Source organism: Meriones unguiculatus, chromosome 11 (genome assembly GCF_030254825.1).
Source record: "Meriones unguiculatus strain TT.TT164.6M chromosome 11, Bangor_MerUng_6.1, whole genome shotgun sequence".
In the NCBI taxonomy this organism is placed as follows: domain Eukaryota; kingdom Metazoa; phylum Chordata; class Mammalia; order Rodentia; family Muridae; genus Meriones; species Meriones unguiculatus.
The window spans coordinates 107,130,277-107,149,206 of NC_083359.1; the positions used below are offsets into that span (position 1 = coordinate 107,130,277).

At 40.2% G+C, this 18,930-nt stretch overlaps 1 protein-coding gene across 1 annotated transcript in view; it reads left to right on the plus strand.

The window, feature by feature from the left end:
- The window catches only part of Ush2a (usherin), a 653,036-nt gene that overhangs the window by 93,051 nt on the left and 541,055 nt on the right, over positions 1 to 18,930 (plus strand). Inside the window, exons 5-10 of the mRNA XM_060365102.1 lie at positions 194 to 488; positions 1,312 to 1,496; positions 1,936 to 2,157; positions 3,302 to 3,395; positions 16,199 to 16,394; positions 18,507 to 18,637. Of these exons, the coding sequence (XP_060221085.1) occupies positions 194 to 488; positions 1,312 to 1,496; positions 1,936 to 2,157; positions 3,302 to 3,395; positions 16,199 to 16,394; positions 18,507 to 18,637 (1,123 nt within the window). The remainder of the gene's footprint in view (positions 1 to 193; positions 489 to 1,311; positions 1,497 to 1,935; positions 2,158 to 3,301; positions 3,396 to 16,198; positions 16,395 to 18,506; positions 18,638 to 18,930) is intronic.

Consider the following 18,930-nt stretch of genomic DNA (forward strand, 5'->3'; position numbering starts at 1 on the left):
CATCACAGAGCTTCGTAGAGTGAGTACATTTATTTGTCCAAACTTAGTTTTAATTTATGTTACAGTGATAAATTATGAAAACAAAATTGTCTGTCACACCTCCAAACACCAAAAGAGTGCTGTCAGCCCTGAGTGCTATCAGTCTGTCACTGTGAAGTTGTTTGTCCTTACTTTCTTGTCTGGACCGTTTCAGAGAGATTCTGGAGCTCCTTTCTGGAGATCTCCCCTGCTTGCACGTCCAGTCACATTGCCGCTGCCCAGGCAGCCATCCCCGTCTCCACCCCTCGGCTCAGCAGTACTGCATTCCAAATGGCGCAGAAGACCGGCCTTACCATCAAGTGTCACGGCTGAATCCCGAAGCCCATCCTCTATCCTTCATCAACGATGATAACATTGCTACTTCATGGATTTCCCATGTGTTTACAAACATTACACAGCTCAACCAAGGACTGGTTATTTCTGTAGACTTGGAAAATGGACAGTACCAGGTAATCGGAGAAGGAGTAGGGTGTGTGTGCTGAATGGCTGCAAAGTTCATGTTTTCGAGAAATGTGCTCTCTCACAGTCCCGAGGACTCAAAACATGCAGTCAAGGTCTTGGCAGGCTCACACTCCCTCCAGAGACTTTGGCAGGAAGTGGTCTTGCTGGCCTCTTTCAGCTTCCGGTGACATCTGTTCGTTCGTGGGCCGGGGACTCCAAGTTCTAACTTCGTTTGCACAAAGGCCCCCTCCTCAGATCATGCTAACCTTCCCCTCTCCTCTTTCAGTGGAGTGATCTCATTTTAAGATCTTCAGCTTTATTACATCTGCAATGTCTCTTTCTAAGACCATGTTCACAGGCTCCTCTAGTTTAATGGACATAGTCACCTGGTTGTACAATTTAACTTATTGTGTAGCAAAAACTGGAGTTGTAATGAATGAAATCACATTATCTAAAACTCACATCCTATGTTCAGGGTTTAGAGAATGATATTAAAATAGAATTTATTAAATATTTGGACCTTTTTATTAAGAACATACATTAATAGAGCAGGTGCATATTCATATGTACTTAATGAGGGTCATTTTCGTTGTTCATAGCTTTAGAACGAATATAACAGATTCACTGTAATTTACAAAATCAATGCAGATGGGAAGAAATATGTAATGATAAAACGCATGGCCTTCACTGTAGGCCAGAAGTGTCTAGATGCTCTCTAAACTGTCCCTCACAATCATTAGGAAGAAATGAACTTTTAGATTCCAGTGTGAAGTCTCGGTGCTTTGGGCTTCCTACCGGTCTTTTCTACTTAGCTATCCATATCACCCACAGGTGTTTCTCATCATCATCCAGTTCTCCAGCCCACGGCCTACGGCGATAAAGATCCAGAGGAAGAAGGAGGACAGCTCTCCCTGGGAGGACTGGCAGTATTTTGCTAGAGATTGCAGTGTCTGGGGAATGAAAAACGATGGTGACTTGGAAAACCCCGATTCTGTCAACTGCCTTCAGTTTTCTGAGTATGAACATTCTAAAACCAATTAATTTTAATAAACTGGTGCCTTAGTGCTAATCTGTGGGCCAGCCAGCCTCCTTGGATGGCAGAGATCTCTCTCCATCGTTGGCTTTAGGAAAGTTAGGTGACCCCATCTCCTCGAGCTGAGCTTTAAACTGCTTACAGCTCCTGTAAGGGGCGGGAGAATTCAGGTTTACCGTCCACAGCCGTCCTCTGATGCAGTGTTCATCTTACTAGCCAGCCATCTGTAGCTGCATTCTTGTCTTCTCATCTGCCCCTCTGTGATGAGCCCACTTTACTGATACACGGAATAAATGCAATATTGTTTCCCCAGACCGAAGGACTTGAGGATTTACTGACACTGTTTAGAAATAAACCAAGCTTGTTATTTTTATTTGATCAAAACTATGAATAGATTTTTAAAATCAATCTTTCCTTGACAGTTTTACCTTGTTTTCCCATGGTAATGTCACATTTGACCTCCTGACACCTGGACAGAAGCGTCGTCCTGGGTACAATGACTCTTACAGTAGCTCAGTGCTGCAAGAATTCATGAAAGCCACTCAAATCAGACTGCACTTCCACGGGCAGTACCATCCAGCTGGGCGCACTGTTGACCCGAGACACAGATACTATGCAGTGGATGAAATCTTCATCAGCGGGAGGTAGCTTTCATTCCTTCTGTTCTGAATGCACTGTGACTTTCACTACGATTTTTTTCTCAAATTATAGGTTTGTTAAACATATTTTAAAAAATGTAGTAGCTACATTTGTTGAGATGTTGCAGCAAGATAGACTCTTAGCTTTGTATTATAAAATAATTTGTTCTTCTGTAATTTTCCAGGGAGATTTTCATCTAATGCCTTCCCTGCACTTTATGTGGCCTTGTTATCAGTGAGTTTTCAGGAGATAGTTCATTCAGAAAGCACAGCATTCTCAAGGTTCAGAATGCATGCAGTTTAGCAGTTGAGTAAGCTTAATCCTCAGACTGTTTTTTTTTTAAAGTATGATACTCTAAATATGACCCAGACAGAATTTATCATATATTTTACATAGTTTGTTTTAGAATATAATTTTTAAATATTCCCTATATTAAAAAGAAGCAAAATTTTACACAGTTTGTTTTAGAATTTAATTTTTACATATTCCCTCTATTAAAAAGAAGCAAAATTTGGGTTGTAGTTATGGTACCAGATAGTTTATAAGTATGGCACTCCTCTAGTTCATAGTTCAACATTCCAAAAAGTCATCTCGTTATCAACAGAAGAAAGATGTATTTTGCCTTTAATTGTTGATAAAATTTACCATGCAGTAACAATATGATTCACAAAGAAAACATAATTGCTTCCAATCCAGGCAGAATACTGCCTTGGATGGCAAATTACATACAGAATACACTTGAAATGGATTGTTCTAGAAAAATAGAATATCTTGAAGGTTTAATTAGACCCCAAAACTAACATTTGCTACGTAATATAATAATAAAAGAAATACTATTAAATAACTTAATATTTTCTGTATCATTTTGAAACAGAAATTGAAAATTACAATTTCTTAAGTATAGCTTGAGTGATTTCAGCAAATGTCTTCCTGTGACAAATCCCACATGGTTGGAGGGAGTCCCTGCAAACCATCTCACTTCCCTTCCAAAGAGTCTTGACAGTTACCTTCCGAATCACTGAGCCTGTATCAACCCAACTGAAGGAGCCAGGTTTGCCTTTCTCAAGTGTGTCACGTGTATGAATCCAGACTCTGGGGCACGTTGACAGTGACTTGCTTCTGAGGTGTGCGGGATGCTCTTCTTCACAGATGCCAATGCCACGGACACGCCGAGACCTGCGACGGGACCACGACACCCTATAGATGCCTCTGCTCTCCACACAGCTTCACGGAAGGGCATCAGGTGTGTTCCTTCATCCCACAAATCTAAAAGGAAAGCGGAAGGGTAAATATAAGTGAATAGAAAGTTAATTTTCGCCCAGCCTCAGGTTTTATTTAAATGGACAAGAACTTAAAATATCATCTTTTTAAAAAATATATTATTGTAGCAAATATATCTATTGTTAAACTTGAAAGTTTTGTGTTTAAAACTAATCTCCGAGGAACTGTATCTGAAATGAAACCCTAAGGCCTTTTCTTTCCCTTTCTGTCTCTTTCTTGGTTTATCCACATTGTATGTTAACTACAGAACATCTAAATTGTCTCGATAGAATTATGCTAAATAATTAAGGCTTCAGTCTTCTCCCCTGAAAACCTTATTTTGAGACAGGATCTTTATTGAGGGCTATGGCTAGCCATAAACTTAGTATGCAGTCCAGGTAGGATTTGAACGCATGATCTTCTTGATTAAGTTTGGTATTACAGGCCTGCATTACCAATCTGGCAATAAAGAAGATTATTTTTAATAAGTTTCCTTCTATAGCTTATAATACTGTTTCCAAAATTTGTTAAATTATATTGACCAACTTATTCTTTATTGAGTCATCAACATGTGTGCACATGTATGTGTGTCACACACACACACACACACACACACACACACACACACCTATTCCTCCTCCTCCCCACTGATCTAAAAGCTTCTCTGGATGGATTGAGCGAGGTACACGAATTGAATCTAGCTGGTACCCACAGGCTAAGCTCTACCTTGGTGCATTCTTTCTCCCGATGTGGAGAGGAACACTTCCTACTAACATGACATTACTCAGTTTCCCTGCCTGAAGTTACATGATAAAATCTGTCTCAGCCTCCCTCCCTTCCATCTCCTTCTCTTCTTTCTTACACCCCTTTTAATTTTATTCTTTCTAATTGCTCACAGTGATGTGTTTGATATTTTATGATTCTTGAGTGGTTTCATGTCTCTCTTTAAAAATAGAGGCATTAAATGAATCAAGGTTGATGATTGGTTTTGGAGTCAAGTTGGGATTACCGGGCATGGACCCAGGTGATGCCTGCTGGGTTCAGAGCTGGTGCATCAATTAGCTACAGTTTAGGATGGGAATATATTTCAGTTCTTCTTATTTAGACAGCATCTTTGGAAAACATGAAAAGGTAGACCGTGTAATTTTTCTCTTGGTCCTATTTTGATAATTTTTAAATTTCGTTATAGATTTAAGAATGCTGCATATGCAATTTGCTTAGAAAAGTTTGCCAAATGTGGCTGAAAGAAAAATGTCAGTAAACTATTAAGCTGTGTTCAAATCACCCAACCACAACCTTCTCATGATCTCCTTTTTAAAATGTTTTGATTTAATCCATTCATCTCCTCTGGGATGCCATTCTCTCTTTAAAGGCCTGGAAAAAGACCAGGAGGGTTGTCTTCCAGTTCACAGTGTAGGGTAACCATTAAGGGTAGTCTTCAATAAACAGGGCTTTTGTGAATTATTGCCTTTTGGCAAATCAGTGAGAATATAAGCCTTGAGAGCATGCCAGTTCTTGGCATTTCTTTCTCTCTCTCTCTCTCTTTTTTTTTTTCTGTGAGAAAGTGTTCAACAGAAGTGGAAGGGGTATGCTGGAGAGGAAGGGGAGATGCGTGAACTCAGGCACCCACCTTGCCGGGCCTCTGCCTACATATTTTTCAGTTGTTCATAGAGACAGAGCGTGGTCTAAGGGTGGAAACAGTGTGTATACAGGTCTGAAATTCTTTTCAGATAAAATTTTCATTCCTCAGGAGATAGTTGCTACTGTATTTGTCTTCTGCAAGAACTGCTTGAGGGAGAGTAAAAATGACCCCATGCAAAGAAATTCCTTGATCTTCTTTTGTGACTGCACTTTTTACCACCTATAGTCATGAACCTGGGTGACTTCCAGGAAGTCAGCGTCTGGTCTTTTGTGCTTTGGAGACCTATATAAAGTGTGCTGATAGACTGATAGGCTGATAGACTACAAGATTTATTATTCAGAGTACAGTCAACAGGAGGTCTATTGCTGCCAATGCTAATTTGTATGTTTCAACCTAAAAAAAAAAAACAAAACAGAAATTAAGACTGAAAATCCACTTAACTTAACACTAAAGACTATGCTTGCCCTCAAATGAATTAAATCTGGACTTATTTTTCTCTGTTATTCCATTATAATTTTTAACAGGTAGAACATGGGCCATGGGAGGGGTCTCCCTGGCTGCCCTTAATATTTCTGAGGAACTCTGATATATTTTGGCATTATATTGGCAATTTAAGTTCTTGACTTTAATGTATGATATATACAGTAGAAATAATGGCATATTTCATCAATAGAGAACACTTTTAGAAGGCTGGCGATGTGTCTTCCCAAGGAAGACCGAAGCCACACATGATTAATGTGCTCAGCCTGTTTCCAGATTGATCTGAGGCAAAAAATTCAAAATACTAGATATTACCCATTAGCTTTCAAGTAGAATTAAGTATTTCAAAGTAGAAGTCAGGATTGCAAAGCGTTGATCTTACATTCATCATCGGATACCTGGAAAATAAAAACATGTTTTCCAATGGTTTCTTTTGTTTTGTTAACAATCATTATTGCTGAGGCATGCATTGTGGGGTGTTTACAAATCTTTCATTTTGTGTTAACTATAGATTCACAGTTTTCTACACCCATGCTTACGTGCACCCATGCTAACCCTTCCAAAGCTGGTGTGTTTTAATTTCTTTTAGAATGTATGATCTGTACACCATAGAACACACTCATTTAAATATCCAGAGTTTGGGCAGTTGTATAATCACTATTCTATCTCGATGTAGAATGCATCCCTCTCCCACATAGTCTCTCACCTCTAATCTCTGGTCCCTCTTAGCTTCAACTGCTGTCAATATCTCTTCTTCTGTTAGACAGTCTTTTAAATCTTACTCTACCAACTCCCTCTTTCAATCATTTTCTAACTACTTGTGGCAGTATCTTTATCAAAATAGGGAGCTTGCATTTCACTTTATTAGGTCACCAACTTGATCAGGTCCATCAAAAAGTGTTGGTTGAAATCAGAAAGCACAATAGAACCTAGAGATTTTGCAAGTCTGGGGTTGTATCTTCATATATTTGCTAATGAGGTTGCATAGCATAATCTACCTTCTTACCTTGCCTTCTTATCCGCAGCCTTTTTACTTCCCAGTGTGCTTTGGAGACAGATTCTCATGTCGCCTCATGCTTGTTATAAGCAGAGGCAGTCTTTGCACTCTTGATTCTCCTGCCTCCACCTCCGAGAAACTGGACCTGTAGACCTTTGCCACGATACCCGATCTTACCTAGTACTTACAGGCTTTATGGGTTCCAGCGTTGACTAAATCTGCTTTTAAGAAAGGTGTTACTAGGTGAACCTTGCGTCAGAATGCATTTTCATTTTCTAGCTGTGGTCCAGGCCAAGAGTGACGCAATGGCCAGGATGCCAGCCAGCGCTCTCACTCTGCTGGCCGCTTAGCTATTCCTTCATCATAGTGTGACATCATTGCCTGCAAGGGGAGCCAAGCCCTCTCAGAGCAATTTGTTAGTGACCATGAATGATTCTCTTACTTTTTGGCTTTAATTTGTGACCCTTTTATAACATTAATCCTGAATCTTATGAATTAACTACGATCAAACTATCAGTGTGCATTTTCGTTAGTATTATAAATAACAGAGCCAGCATGAAGCATTTTATTTAATAAGATTTCCTACCATTCAATAAGCCAAAGGATGCCAACCTCACACTTCACAATGCTCATTATGTTAAATGGATATTTCCTGCTATTTTATGGAATAAATTCCTTTAGAGCACTGAAATCCAAAACTATGAGTCACCATGACTAACCTGCACCTCACGGAAGCCATTCATCCTGCCCCTGCACTGCTTCGCCCTCTCCCCACGCACAGTAAGATTTTACTCGAGTTTATTCCGTTTCACATTTTAACTTTTTGTAATACCAGTGACTTAATACATTTTAACCAGCATTTGGCCATTTCATTTTTAAAATACATTTAATGAATCCCAACACAAGAAATTTAATTTTCTCTCTGACAAAATAGTGCTACCTTTGTAAACCACTAGTTATTCAACTCCCGTCAGTATATATGTAAAATACAGTTAAACAGAAAAGGGTTATGAGCCTGTGGACAAATACAGCTTTGTGGACAACACAGATATAATAAAAATAAGAGCCAGAAAATATAATATTTGGCAGAGTAAAAGTGAAGAATTTTTTGAAGTTGAGGATACTGTGACTTTTTTAAAAAGATGCAGACTAAGAAAATAAGCATAGGGATCCAACTTAATAGTTTTGACAACCACCAAAGACAAAGGGCAGATCCTGCAAGTGCCGGAGAGACGGGTCCAGAAGAGTCAGGTGAAGTCGTGAGCAGCGGGAACCACAGATGAGCCCAGAGGCTGGAATAGCACTTAGAAGTGCAGGTTGAAAACAAACCACAAACCCACATTTTGCAACTGTAGACAGACTTGACTTAAAACCAGAAAGAATAAATAGTGGCCAAAGAAATTTGTGTCAAGATTATCACAAATGGAGTTTCTCCATTTTATAAATTGTATTACACATGCTCACATAGTGGCCATTTTCATGCGAGTGTGTGGTATGCATGCAAGCCCCCACCCCAGTACCCCCTCTGTTCCCCACTTCTGATTAAACTTGCTTTTTAAAATTGCTGTAATACACATGACACAAAGCAACTTGGAAAGAAAAGGGTTTATTCAGAGGCCCCTGTGGAAGGCTCCAGTCCTGTTCCTGTTACTCTCCCACTTCTCATGTCTATCCTGTTTGTCCTTCTGAATGAGGAGTAAGCCTCTTCCCTAGGGTCCTTGTTATTTAACTTCTTTAGGACTATAGATTTTAGTATTTTCATCCTATATTATATGGATAATATCCACTTATAAGTTAATATGTACCATGTATGTCTTTCTGCTTCTGGGTTACCTCACTCAGGAAGATCTTTTCTAGTTTCATCCTTATGCTTACAAGTTTCAAGATTTCCTTGTTTTTTTTTTTTTTTTTAATTGCTGAGTAGTAATCCGTTGTGTAAATGGACCACAATTTCTGACTCTACCCATCAGGGTATCAAAGCAGATGCTGAGACTCATAGCCAACCTTTGGGCAGAGTGCAGGGAATCTTATGGAAGAAGGGGGAGATAGAAAGACCTGGAGGGGACAGGAGTTCTACAAGGAAACCAACAGAGCCAAAGAAAATCTGGGCTCAGGGGATCTTTCAGAGACTGATGAATCAACCAAGGACCATGCATGTAGAGGACCTAGACCACCTGTTCAGATATAGCCCATGATCTCAGTCTCCATAGTAAGAGTGTCCTAGTAAGGGGAACAGGGGCAGTCACTTGCATGAACTTGGTTGCCTGCTCTTTGATCACCTCCACCTGGATAGGAGGCCTTACTAGGCTAAAGAGAAAGAGGATCCAGACAGTCCTGATGAGACCCAAAAGGCTAGGGTCAGACAGTAGGGAGGAGGACCTCCCCTATCAGTGGACTAGGGCAGGAACATGGGTGGGAGGAGAAGGTGGGACCAGGAGGAGATAACAGAGGGAGCTATTGCCCAGACACAAAGTGAATAAAATGTAGTAAAAATAATAATAAAGAAAAAATTTAATAAGTGTGAAAAAAGAAAAGGGGATTGTTTGGTTTAGACATCACATGTAACAGTCTATCATTGAGGAAAGTCAGGGCTGGAATGCAAGGCAGCGTCCGAAGCAAAGACTTCAGATGGAGGAACGGTGCTTACAGGTTTGTTCTCCATGTCTTGCTCAGCCTGTTTAATTTATACAACCCAGGACCATCTTTTCATGGAGGTGGCATATGGTGGACTGGGCCTTCGCACATCAAACACTAATCAAGAGAATACTCCACAGACTTTCCTAGAGACATCTTCTCAGTCGAGGATCTCTGTTCCCAGGTGACCCTAGCTGTGTCAAACTGACACAAACAAATAAAACAAAAGCTAATCAACGTGCCTGGTTCCTTAGTTCAATTGTCCAACCCCCCCCACTTTCATTTCTAATTTTGTTTAAAGTGTGTGTGTGTGTAATGTCATCTATAAGTCTAGGGCCCATATTCAACATAAAACACAATTTTTGTCTCTCTGATACTAATGTAATTCACTTAGCTGATTATGCCCAAGTTTATCCATTTCCCCACCAACAACGTAACTTCACACTTTCTCATGGCTGTAAATTTTATTGTATGTGTAAATATACAGTTTCCGTTAAGCATCCCTCTGTTGCTGAGCACCAGTCTGACCCCATGACTCAGCTGTTGTATAGGGAGCGGCAGTAAACACTGATGTGCATGTTTCTCTCTGATGGGCTGACTTGAAGTCATTTGAGTGAACACCCAGGAGTGGTTTAGCTGAGTTATTCACCTTAATAGAGGACACAAACTTCAAAACTAATAGAAGAGTAGAAAGAAAATATTTCAAGATATGAACATAGGCAGACACTTTCTATATAGGATGTAAGTCATTCATGTCTTGACAAAGGCAACTCTATGAAATTAAGAAGCTCTGTACCCCAACCAGCAGGAATTTATCCCAGGCATGCGATACTACAAGACTCAATAATCAGTTAACATAATACATCCAAGCAACAGACTAATGATGTATAATGTGATGTTATAGATTTTTCTGCTGTAACAACAACAACAACAAAACCTGAATCTGGATAATACGTAAATGAAATTTAGCTTGGGCTCATGGTTCTGGAAGTCTGAGAAAATAGCACTGACAACTTCTGAACATACATAAGGGGCTATTGCAATTTCTTGCCCATTGACGAGAAGGAGTCAACATATGGGGCCAGGTGCTTTATAACAGCCCATTCTCTGCTTTCTCTGAAAACTAATCCATTGTTCACAGTAAAGACATGACTCTCTCTCTTCATGGTCCATTTCCAAGCTCTGATGTCATTCTGACCAAATTTCTGTTGAAGCCTTGGCAGCAAAACACCACCTAAGCTACAGCATGTATGAACAGTGGAGTGAAAACATATGACAAAACCTTACACCTACTAAAAAAATCAATAGTAAGTGTAGCTGACACACAGTGAGGAGAGGCTAGAGTCTCTCCTGCTGAGGTCAGAGGGACGGAGGGCAGAAACATCCAGAATATATAAAGAGATTATGAAGCTAAACATCAACAAACCAAGTAATCCAATTAAAAAATGGGGTGCAGAGGTAAACAGAATTCTCAATAGAGGAATATCAAATGGCAGAGAAACACTTAAATGTTCAAGATCCTCAATCATCAGGGAAATGCAAATCAAAACAATGCTGAGATTTCACCTTACACCTATCAGAATGGCTAAGATCAAAAACTCAAGTGACAATATATGCAAGAGAGGATATGGAGAAAGGGGAACCTTCCTCCATTGCTAGTGGGAATGTAACTTGTACAACCACTTTGGAAATCAATCTGGCGCTTTCTCAGAAAATTAGGAATAGTGATTCCTCAAGATCCCGCTATACCACTCCTAGGCATATACCCAAAATGTGCTCAAGTATACAACTTTATTTGATTTTAACACTTACAAAAAAACATAATGCTTTGAGAATTTCTTATGATAGTTTTGAGAATCTTCACCTTCTACTCCTTCCTAACTCCTCCAAGACCTATCCATACTTCCTCACCCCTTCCCATTTTCATGTCTCTTGCCACTCATAACCCAACAAGTTCAAGTTGTGTTGAACATGTCCTCCTGGATGTGGAGACCCGCCGCCAGAGTGTGGCCCAACTACCCAGATTCCCACCTAAGGAGAAATTACTATCCCTCCCCTAGCTATGCAAAACATTTTAATAAGTTGCAATAGGCATACATTGCAGAAAAACACTAGTCATAAACTGTAAAAGGCGCTTGTTCCAGCCATCCAGAGGTAATCCCAGCAAGCAGCTGTGTACACCTTTCAGATCTGATATTATTGGTACTGTGTGCAAATCTGTAGCATCTTTCTGTCTTCTTAAAGTTGGCTGTATACATAAATGTACCCCTTTATCTAGAAAATGAGATTATATTCTACATATTACTTGAAATTTATTTAAAAATCATATTCTATATATTACTTGAAATTCATTTAAAAATCTAAAATATGTTATAAATACATATATGTATTTGTATGTATTTACATTATGTTTGAGCTGACATGTATGCTTACTTTTGGGCATTAAAAACATCTCATCCTCTCCAGTGTAATGAACACACCCCAAGATGTCAGGTCTTTCCTATGAAAGTTGAAGAAATTCAGCAGAGAAGTTTCTATGTGCAGAAACAGGGCCTGGTGCTGCCCTGATGTGAAAATAAATAGCCATCCTAGAGGTAGACTGACACTAGCTAATTATCTTGATGAATCCCTATGGCTCTGGTATCTATAGTGTTAAAATGCCCAAACTGATAATTGGATTTGTCTTAGTCAACAAACACAATGATTTCATCTATGTTTTAGAGCTTTTTGCCAAAGTAAGCCTAGCTGTTTCAATAACAAGTAGTGGCCAGGATCAAAACCATTCCGCAAATCTGTAGCAAAATTCATCTTTAATTGAAAACATCAAGAAGCCAGGATTGTGGTTTTAGATCATTGATACAGCAGTTAGTTCTGTGTTATCACAAGGCCCGTGAGAGTGGCTTGTAAGTTGAAAATAAGGACAAATATCAAATAAGAAAAAGACATTTAGATCAAAAACAAAAGGGAAAAGTGTTGTTTCCATGGACATCAGAGGACTTCTTTTGCTGGATCTGCAACCCTGCCTCCCGCAGGCCCCTCCCCGAATCCAGCCCGCAGTTACTTTGTGGAACACAAACCTCGTGTGATCGGCGTGACAGGCCACACTCCTTCATCCTTGCTCTTCTCCACCAACTTTTATGAAGAAAGTACAATTTGAAACATCACCTTGGGGTGAGAAAATTCTTTTAATAACATAGTTTTTGAAGTAAAGCAAAACAAAACAGCAACAAAGAAAAACAAATTTCAATAGAAAACAAGCTGAGATCGGTCCATGCAGTAAAATGTTGCTTCTTAGCATTTTACAGTGCGGACGAGTTTTAAAAGTGTAGACATGAGCATGGTGGCATGGATGATGGTTCTGGGCAAGGCAACTCTGGAAGTTCATTGCTTTCCTTGAAGGTCACAGAATCCCCAAGGGTTGGTGACAGTACTTCTCATAGCATTGTGTTTTGTGTTCTGTTGCAGCCTTTCAGACTTGAGGTCATGGAGTCTTTCAGATATTTCCCCTTTCCCTCACCTCATTTTCTCCTTCTTCCTCTTTCCTTTTCATCTCCTCCTTCTCCTGTCCTTCCCTCTCCCTTCTCTTCTTTCTCTCTCTCTTCCTCTTCTTACACCTCTTCCTTCTCCCCAATCTCCTCATCCTTTGCTCTCTCCTCAACTTCTCCCCTCCCACACCTCTTCCTTATACCCTCCTGTAACCTCTCATCCTGAGTTCATAAGATCTTCTACAATTGGTGTTGGACATTATTTAACTATTTTTCAATAGTTTTGGAATTTCTTCAGGGTGGGGAGGAGATGGTTGAGACAGGGTTTTTCTGTGTAGCCTTGGCTGTCCTGGATTCATCCTGTAGACCAGGCTGGCCTCAAACTCAGCTATGCACCTGCCTCTATCTCCCAAGTGCTGGGATTAAAGGTGTGTACCCCAACTGTCCAGCTTCCATTTTGGAATATTTAACCATTAGTCCCATGACATGGTTGCTTTAACTTGCTGATAAGATAATGACTTCTCTTCTCTGTAGAGATGAAGAAACTGAGGTTGGCTACCCAGAGGCTATTTAAAGTGGGTTGGCTTTACCCAGGGTCAGATGATTGTTCAAGGTTCCTGAATAAACTGCATTGAAAAAAAATTAAAATAAAAAATGAAAAAAAAAGAAACTGGGATTTACAGAGGTAAAGTGGGTTTAAGAACTAAGTTTGTTCAGCAGCATTGATGGTGTGTCCTAGCTGTTTCAGTCCTTGGTTGCTGATGCCATAATAATGTAGGATAACAGTAGGTCATGTTCTCTGAGGGTCAGTCATGTGCTGGGTACTCTAACAAATCCTTGTTTAGCACAACAACATTACAAAATATTTCTGTTTCTATGTAATGAATGGCACAAATAGGAGGTATATATTATTATAAATATTACAAAGCTAACAATTCAGGAATCTGATTGCTTGGTGACCCAGGTCCTACAATGCAACAAGATAGCCCATCTTGTTTATAAACTATTTTACTAATGCACAGCGACCATTCATACCTACGGGATGAAGCATGATAGTTTAGCACATGGGCACAGAATATTATGATTACACAGGGTTCTTTTTAGGTGCTTGCTCTCAAGAGCCCATGATTTCTTTGTATAGAGAACAGTGAGATCTGTTCAAGTGGCTGCTTGAAGTTTACAGTTAATTGGTGCCAATTATGGTTGCAGAGTTGTGCTCAGAACATTGAAAGTCATTTCCCCTGTCAAACTGCCTCTTGCCTGTGTCCATTACCCGTCCACCCTTAGCTCTCCTCCTGCACCACGGCGTCAGTGGCCTCTCCTCTGCTGATACCTGTGTAGCTTCCACATGGACCTGAGGATGCACCATGTTTGTTTCTCCATGCAGACTTATTTCCTTAACAGGAGTTCAGCCCGTGTAGCTGTAAATAACACAATTCCATTATTTTTATGGTTGATTACTGTTCCACTGTATACATGAACCATGGTATACTTATCTATTTTTTTTATTGATAGGAGAAAATTTTAAATGCTTGCCATGGGGTTTAGTATGGTGAGAGAACATATTTCACATTATACTAGGATTTTTTTTGTTTGTTTTTTGCAGACAGTAAACAAGTGAATTATGCTTTCTGATGTCTAGTCCACAGCTAACTCATTTTTTGAAAGAAGGTTTTTTGGTGTATGATTATTGCTAGTAAGGTAAAATTTAAGGAATCCCTTTTTCCTACTTTTCTCCCTTTCTTCCTTCCATCCTTCCTTCTTTCTTTTTTCTTTCTTTCTTGTCAGTGTGCCTTGGTGCCTGACTATAATTTCAGCACTTGGGAAACTGAGGCAGAAGGATAACTGTGAGGTCAGAACCACCTTGGACTTCATAATGAGTTCATTGTTAATCTTGGATATAGTCAAGACCCTGTCTCAACAAACAAACAAACAAACAAACAAACAAACAAAGATCTGGCCAAAGAACTGTAACTAACAGGAGTTAGTTGTGTCTTTCTTTTGTTAAATAAGTTTGTTTTCTAGCCATAAGTGCCTTTTTGAGACTCAGCTCATCAGAGCTGATCTGAACACTGAGCACAAGTATTAGCCCACTATCACCTGTGCCCTAAATGCTTCCACGAAGAGATTTCTTTGGACTTTGGTTTTCAGAGTTAGATGTGAATTCCATTTATCATCTTAGCAACTACCTCTCTGCTTTGTAGACAGTATGGAAAGTGTAAAAATATGTATCTAACATCCCCTGGGAGAGGTTGTAAGAGAACCAAGGCTGCAGTGCAGAAGGACAGGAATATGACACACAAGCTACTAGATGACAGAAGGACAGGGCTTGGCATAGGTATCTCTAGAGGACAGAGGTCAGAGGACAGAGCATGACGTGGTTATCTGTAGAGGACAGAAGGACAGGAGCATTAGTATCTCCAGAGGACAGAAGGACATGGGCATGATACAGGTGTCTCTAGAGGAAAGAGGGAGAAGGGAAGAGGGCAGCTACTCCAGTCTATGATACAGGAGCAGTTATGGATAAAAAAAAAAACCTTCATCACTGTAAGAGTATTATAAAGCCTTGAAAGCTGACTGAAATATAAGGTTTCATTCTTTTAAAATAACTACAGCTCAACTCCCTATGTCTGAACATTGTGACTTGATAGCTATGTAGCATCCATATTTTCTTCTGTATTTGCTTTTCTGCCTTGGTTAAGTAGACAAAACAACAACAAAAACAATACAAAACAAAACAAAAACATAGCCTTTGCTACATGTTAAAATGTCCAGTATACTATGAAATAGAAAAACAATGGAGAAGAGAATTCTTGTCTTTTTTTCCCTCTTTTTACAAATGTGAAATGAGAAATTGCTTCAGTATGTAAAAATTGAAGGAGAAATTGTCTTTTGTTAATATTTGGATTGATTGGCCCTAAATGACCAATGATATTTATTTTTTTACTTCCTTACTTGATATAATCAGCTGCAGTGCCTTCAATCTTTGGATTGCCATCTAAATTATATGCACAGGGTCCGTGACCGGTCCCATTTCCTTCTCAGGCAGGGAAGCAGGTGTAGCATCACTTCTTGTTAGTGACCAGCTTGCACAACCCTTTGTAAAGGTGTGTGCTGAATCAGAATGATTGTGGTGGTCTACCACAACATAGCACAGGATTGTTTCAGCAAACCAAAGTAAGGGAAGATAAAGGCAAGCACTCTTCAAAGTGTTGTTGATGAGATTCTTCACAAAGAGTTAGATGAATTCACACCCCAAGTCATTGCAGAGTTTGAAACTATAGGAGGATAATTTAATATTCATTTTACTGTCTATGATTTCCTTTATTGTTAGAGCTGAGAGTGGGGAGATTTTAATATTTCAACATAATTTAAAAGTTGTAGAAGAATCCTAACTCATGTATTTTTTTATTTATAAATTAGTTATAAAGACAAAGTGTTCAGAGATTCTTAGCTGACAATTTTTAATTTCACGTTCACTGACAGTGATCGGTATATGAGTGATGACATCACAGCTTTGCATTTCTTCCGACATCTTCTCGTTCCAGTGCGATCGCTGCTTGCCTCTTTACAACGACAAGCCTTTCCGCAGTGGTGACCGTGTTCACGCCTTCAACTGTAAACCTTGTCAGTGCAACCGCCACGCCAGCAGCTGCCACTACGAGGCCTCTGTGGACCCGTTTCCCCTAGAGCACAGCAGAGGCAGCGGAGGGGTGTGTGACAACTGCCAGCACCACACGACAGGTGACCTGAAACCCCGAACGGCTGGCTCAGCCTGTGGCCCTGCCTGTCTACCTTTAGGTGCAGGGTAGTTTTAATTATAATACGGTTATTTGGGAACGGGCTTTGCTGCTGCTAAGTTTAGAAACAAAAGCTGTTTCATCAAACCTTCCCTGTGCAGAAATAGTCCTCCATTTTGGAGGAAGACATTCCTGCCAGTGTCCCCATTGTTTACCAAACTGCTAATTCGCATAGCTTAGCCTAGCTCGGTTTTGGTACATCCTTACAGTACGTTACTTGTGTCGTTTTGTTTGTTTGTTTGCTTTGTTTTGTTTTCTGTTTTTCTTGTGTCTGGTTTTACACATGGACGTGTTACATTTACTCAGAGTTTACACAGACACCAATAATCCTTTGAAGATATTGTAAACATATGGACCAACTAAATGGCTCATCGGAAAATGAGCCCCCTGGAAAGGCCAACACCGGAGCTGGATTCCCAGAACCTGCACGGTAGAAGAAAAGGGCTGACTTCTGCAAGCTGTCCTCTGGCCTTCAGAAGCACACAATGGTGCATACTTGTTCATCATACATGCACACACACACACACACACACACACACACACACACACACAATGTGCAAAAAGGTTATAAATACAGAAGATGGTAAACAAGTAAGTTCTAGCAATCATTGAAATCACTGTTTCCTGAAGAGCAGTATTAACATTAAAACAAAAACAGGCAGTGTCTGTGTTCATGAGATACAATGCGAATACAGTGAACCCCAAAGTGTTACTCTAAGCATGAGTGAGTGGTTTAGATAGTTCCTGCTGACATAAACTGGCATGAGAATCTGGGTGCCAAGGCTGTGAAGGTGGGTATTCCTGTGCTTCTGACGTGAGAGCTGGTTCTACAGCAGAAACACACATTGAGAAGCAGCCACCAGCGTGTGGGCACATCAACACTCCGGAAACATGAAGAACTTATTTATTTATTATTTATTAACCAGAAGCTTATGTCCCTCAGAATAAAGAAAAAAATTAGTTGATTATAAAGTTTCCTGATGTGTCCGTTTCCAGCAGCATCAGAACAGAATGTGTGGCTTTTTAATAGGAAAGTTCATAATGTGAAGGTTTATTTCAGATTCTTTCTCTGGTTTTGGCACTACCCACATTGGCTCTGGAAATCACTCATAGAAAAAGTTAGTCAGAAGATGGCAAGAGGAAAGGGATACTGAAACCCATAGGAACAGCATTACATACTGACTATATCAGGCTCTTCTAATACTTAATGCAAGACTTACCTGACATGTACAGATATGGCGAGTTTATTTATTCTGATACTTGAAAAAATAATTAACGGAAGCATTAAAAATCATGTAACTGTACAATTCATTGTGTTCAGAGCATTCTCCATTTTTCATACTTTATTTTGAAAGATACATTTTGTAATTGTTTTGTGTGTGTATGTGTGCTGATCATGCGTATATGGGTGGAGGCCAGAGGGTAACATCAAATAATCTTTCTCAGTCACCCTCCACCTTTCTCCACCTGGAACTCATTCCTTTGGCCGGACTGGCTCGTCCGGGAGCCCCAGGAACCCATCTGTCACCAGTAATTGATGAGTACTGCCCGGTGAGCCTGGCTGCTCTGGTATGTGCTGGGTACCAGATTCAAGTCCTCCTGCACGCATAGCAAGTGCTTGCCAACGTTGTTAGCCCCTTGACTCTCAACAAACATTTGCCGTACCGAGCTTCTGCTGCCTTTCGCTTCTGTGTGTTCTTCTACCAAGCGCAGCAATTCCTCAGTTGGCTCTAGAAATACGTGCCTAGACATAGGAAGGCAACTGTAACTTTGGAAGTGGATACCTTTCAAATGGATGCTCCCTTCCGAAGCGGAACTTCTCAGAAGTGTGGTACTGCTCAACAGATGGTGTTTAATGAAGTAAAGCAGCATTTGGAACAGGTTCACCGTTTCATATGCTCCGGATCACTAAATTGGCAGGTAGAGATGAAAGGTGCATTAAAATGGACATCCCCAAAATTATGAATTTCCTCAAAGGGATACAGTCTTGAATCTTGAATGATGCAGCCTATTGTGATGAATTATGAGTTGTAATGAGCACGCTATCCCGACACAGGGAGAAACTGCGAGTCGTGCCAGGCTTACTTTTACCGACCCGTTGGCGCAGATCCCTCTGCCCCTGATGTCTGCAAGCCCTGTGACTGTAACCACGCTGGGACTAGAAATGGCAGCCTCCTCTGTGACCCGGTAAGTCACTTCAGTCTCGGGAGGGGGATGGCTCTCGGATTAGAGCTCAGTTTGGGACACTATCCCAGGGCTTCCAGGCTGTGTTTTTCAGGAAGTTCTAAGCTGGCAGTTTTTTTTGTTGTTGTTTGGTTTTTGGTTTTTCTTTGTTTTTCAAGGAGAATTTTTTAAAATTAATTAATTAATTTTTATTTATTTACAATATATTCACATTGTATCCCAGCTAAAACCCCTCCTTCTCCCCCGCCCCCAATCCCACCCTTCCTCCCTCTTCTCTTCCCATGGGCCTCCCCAAG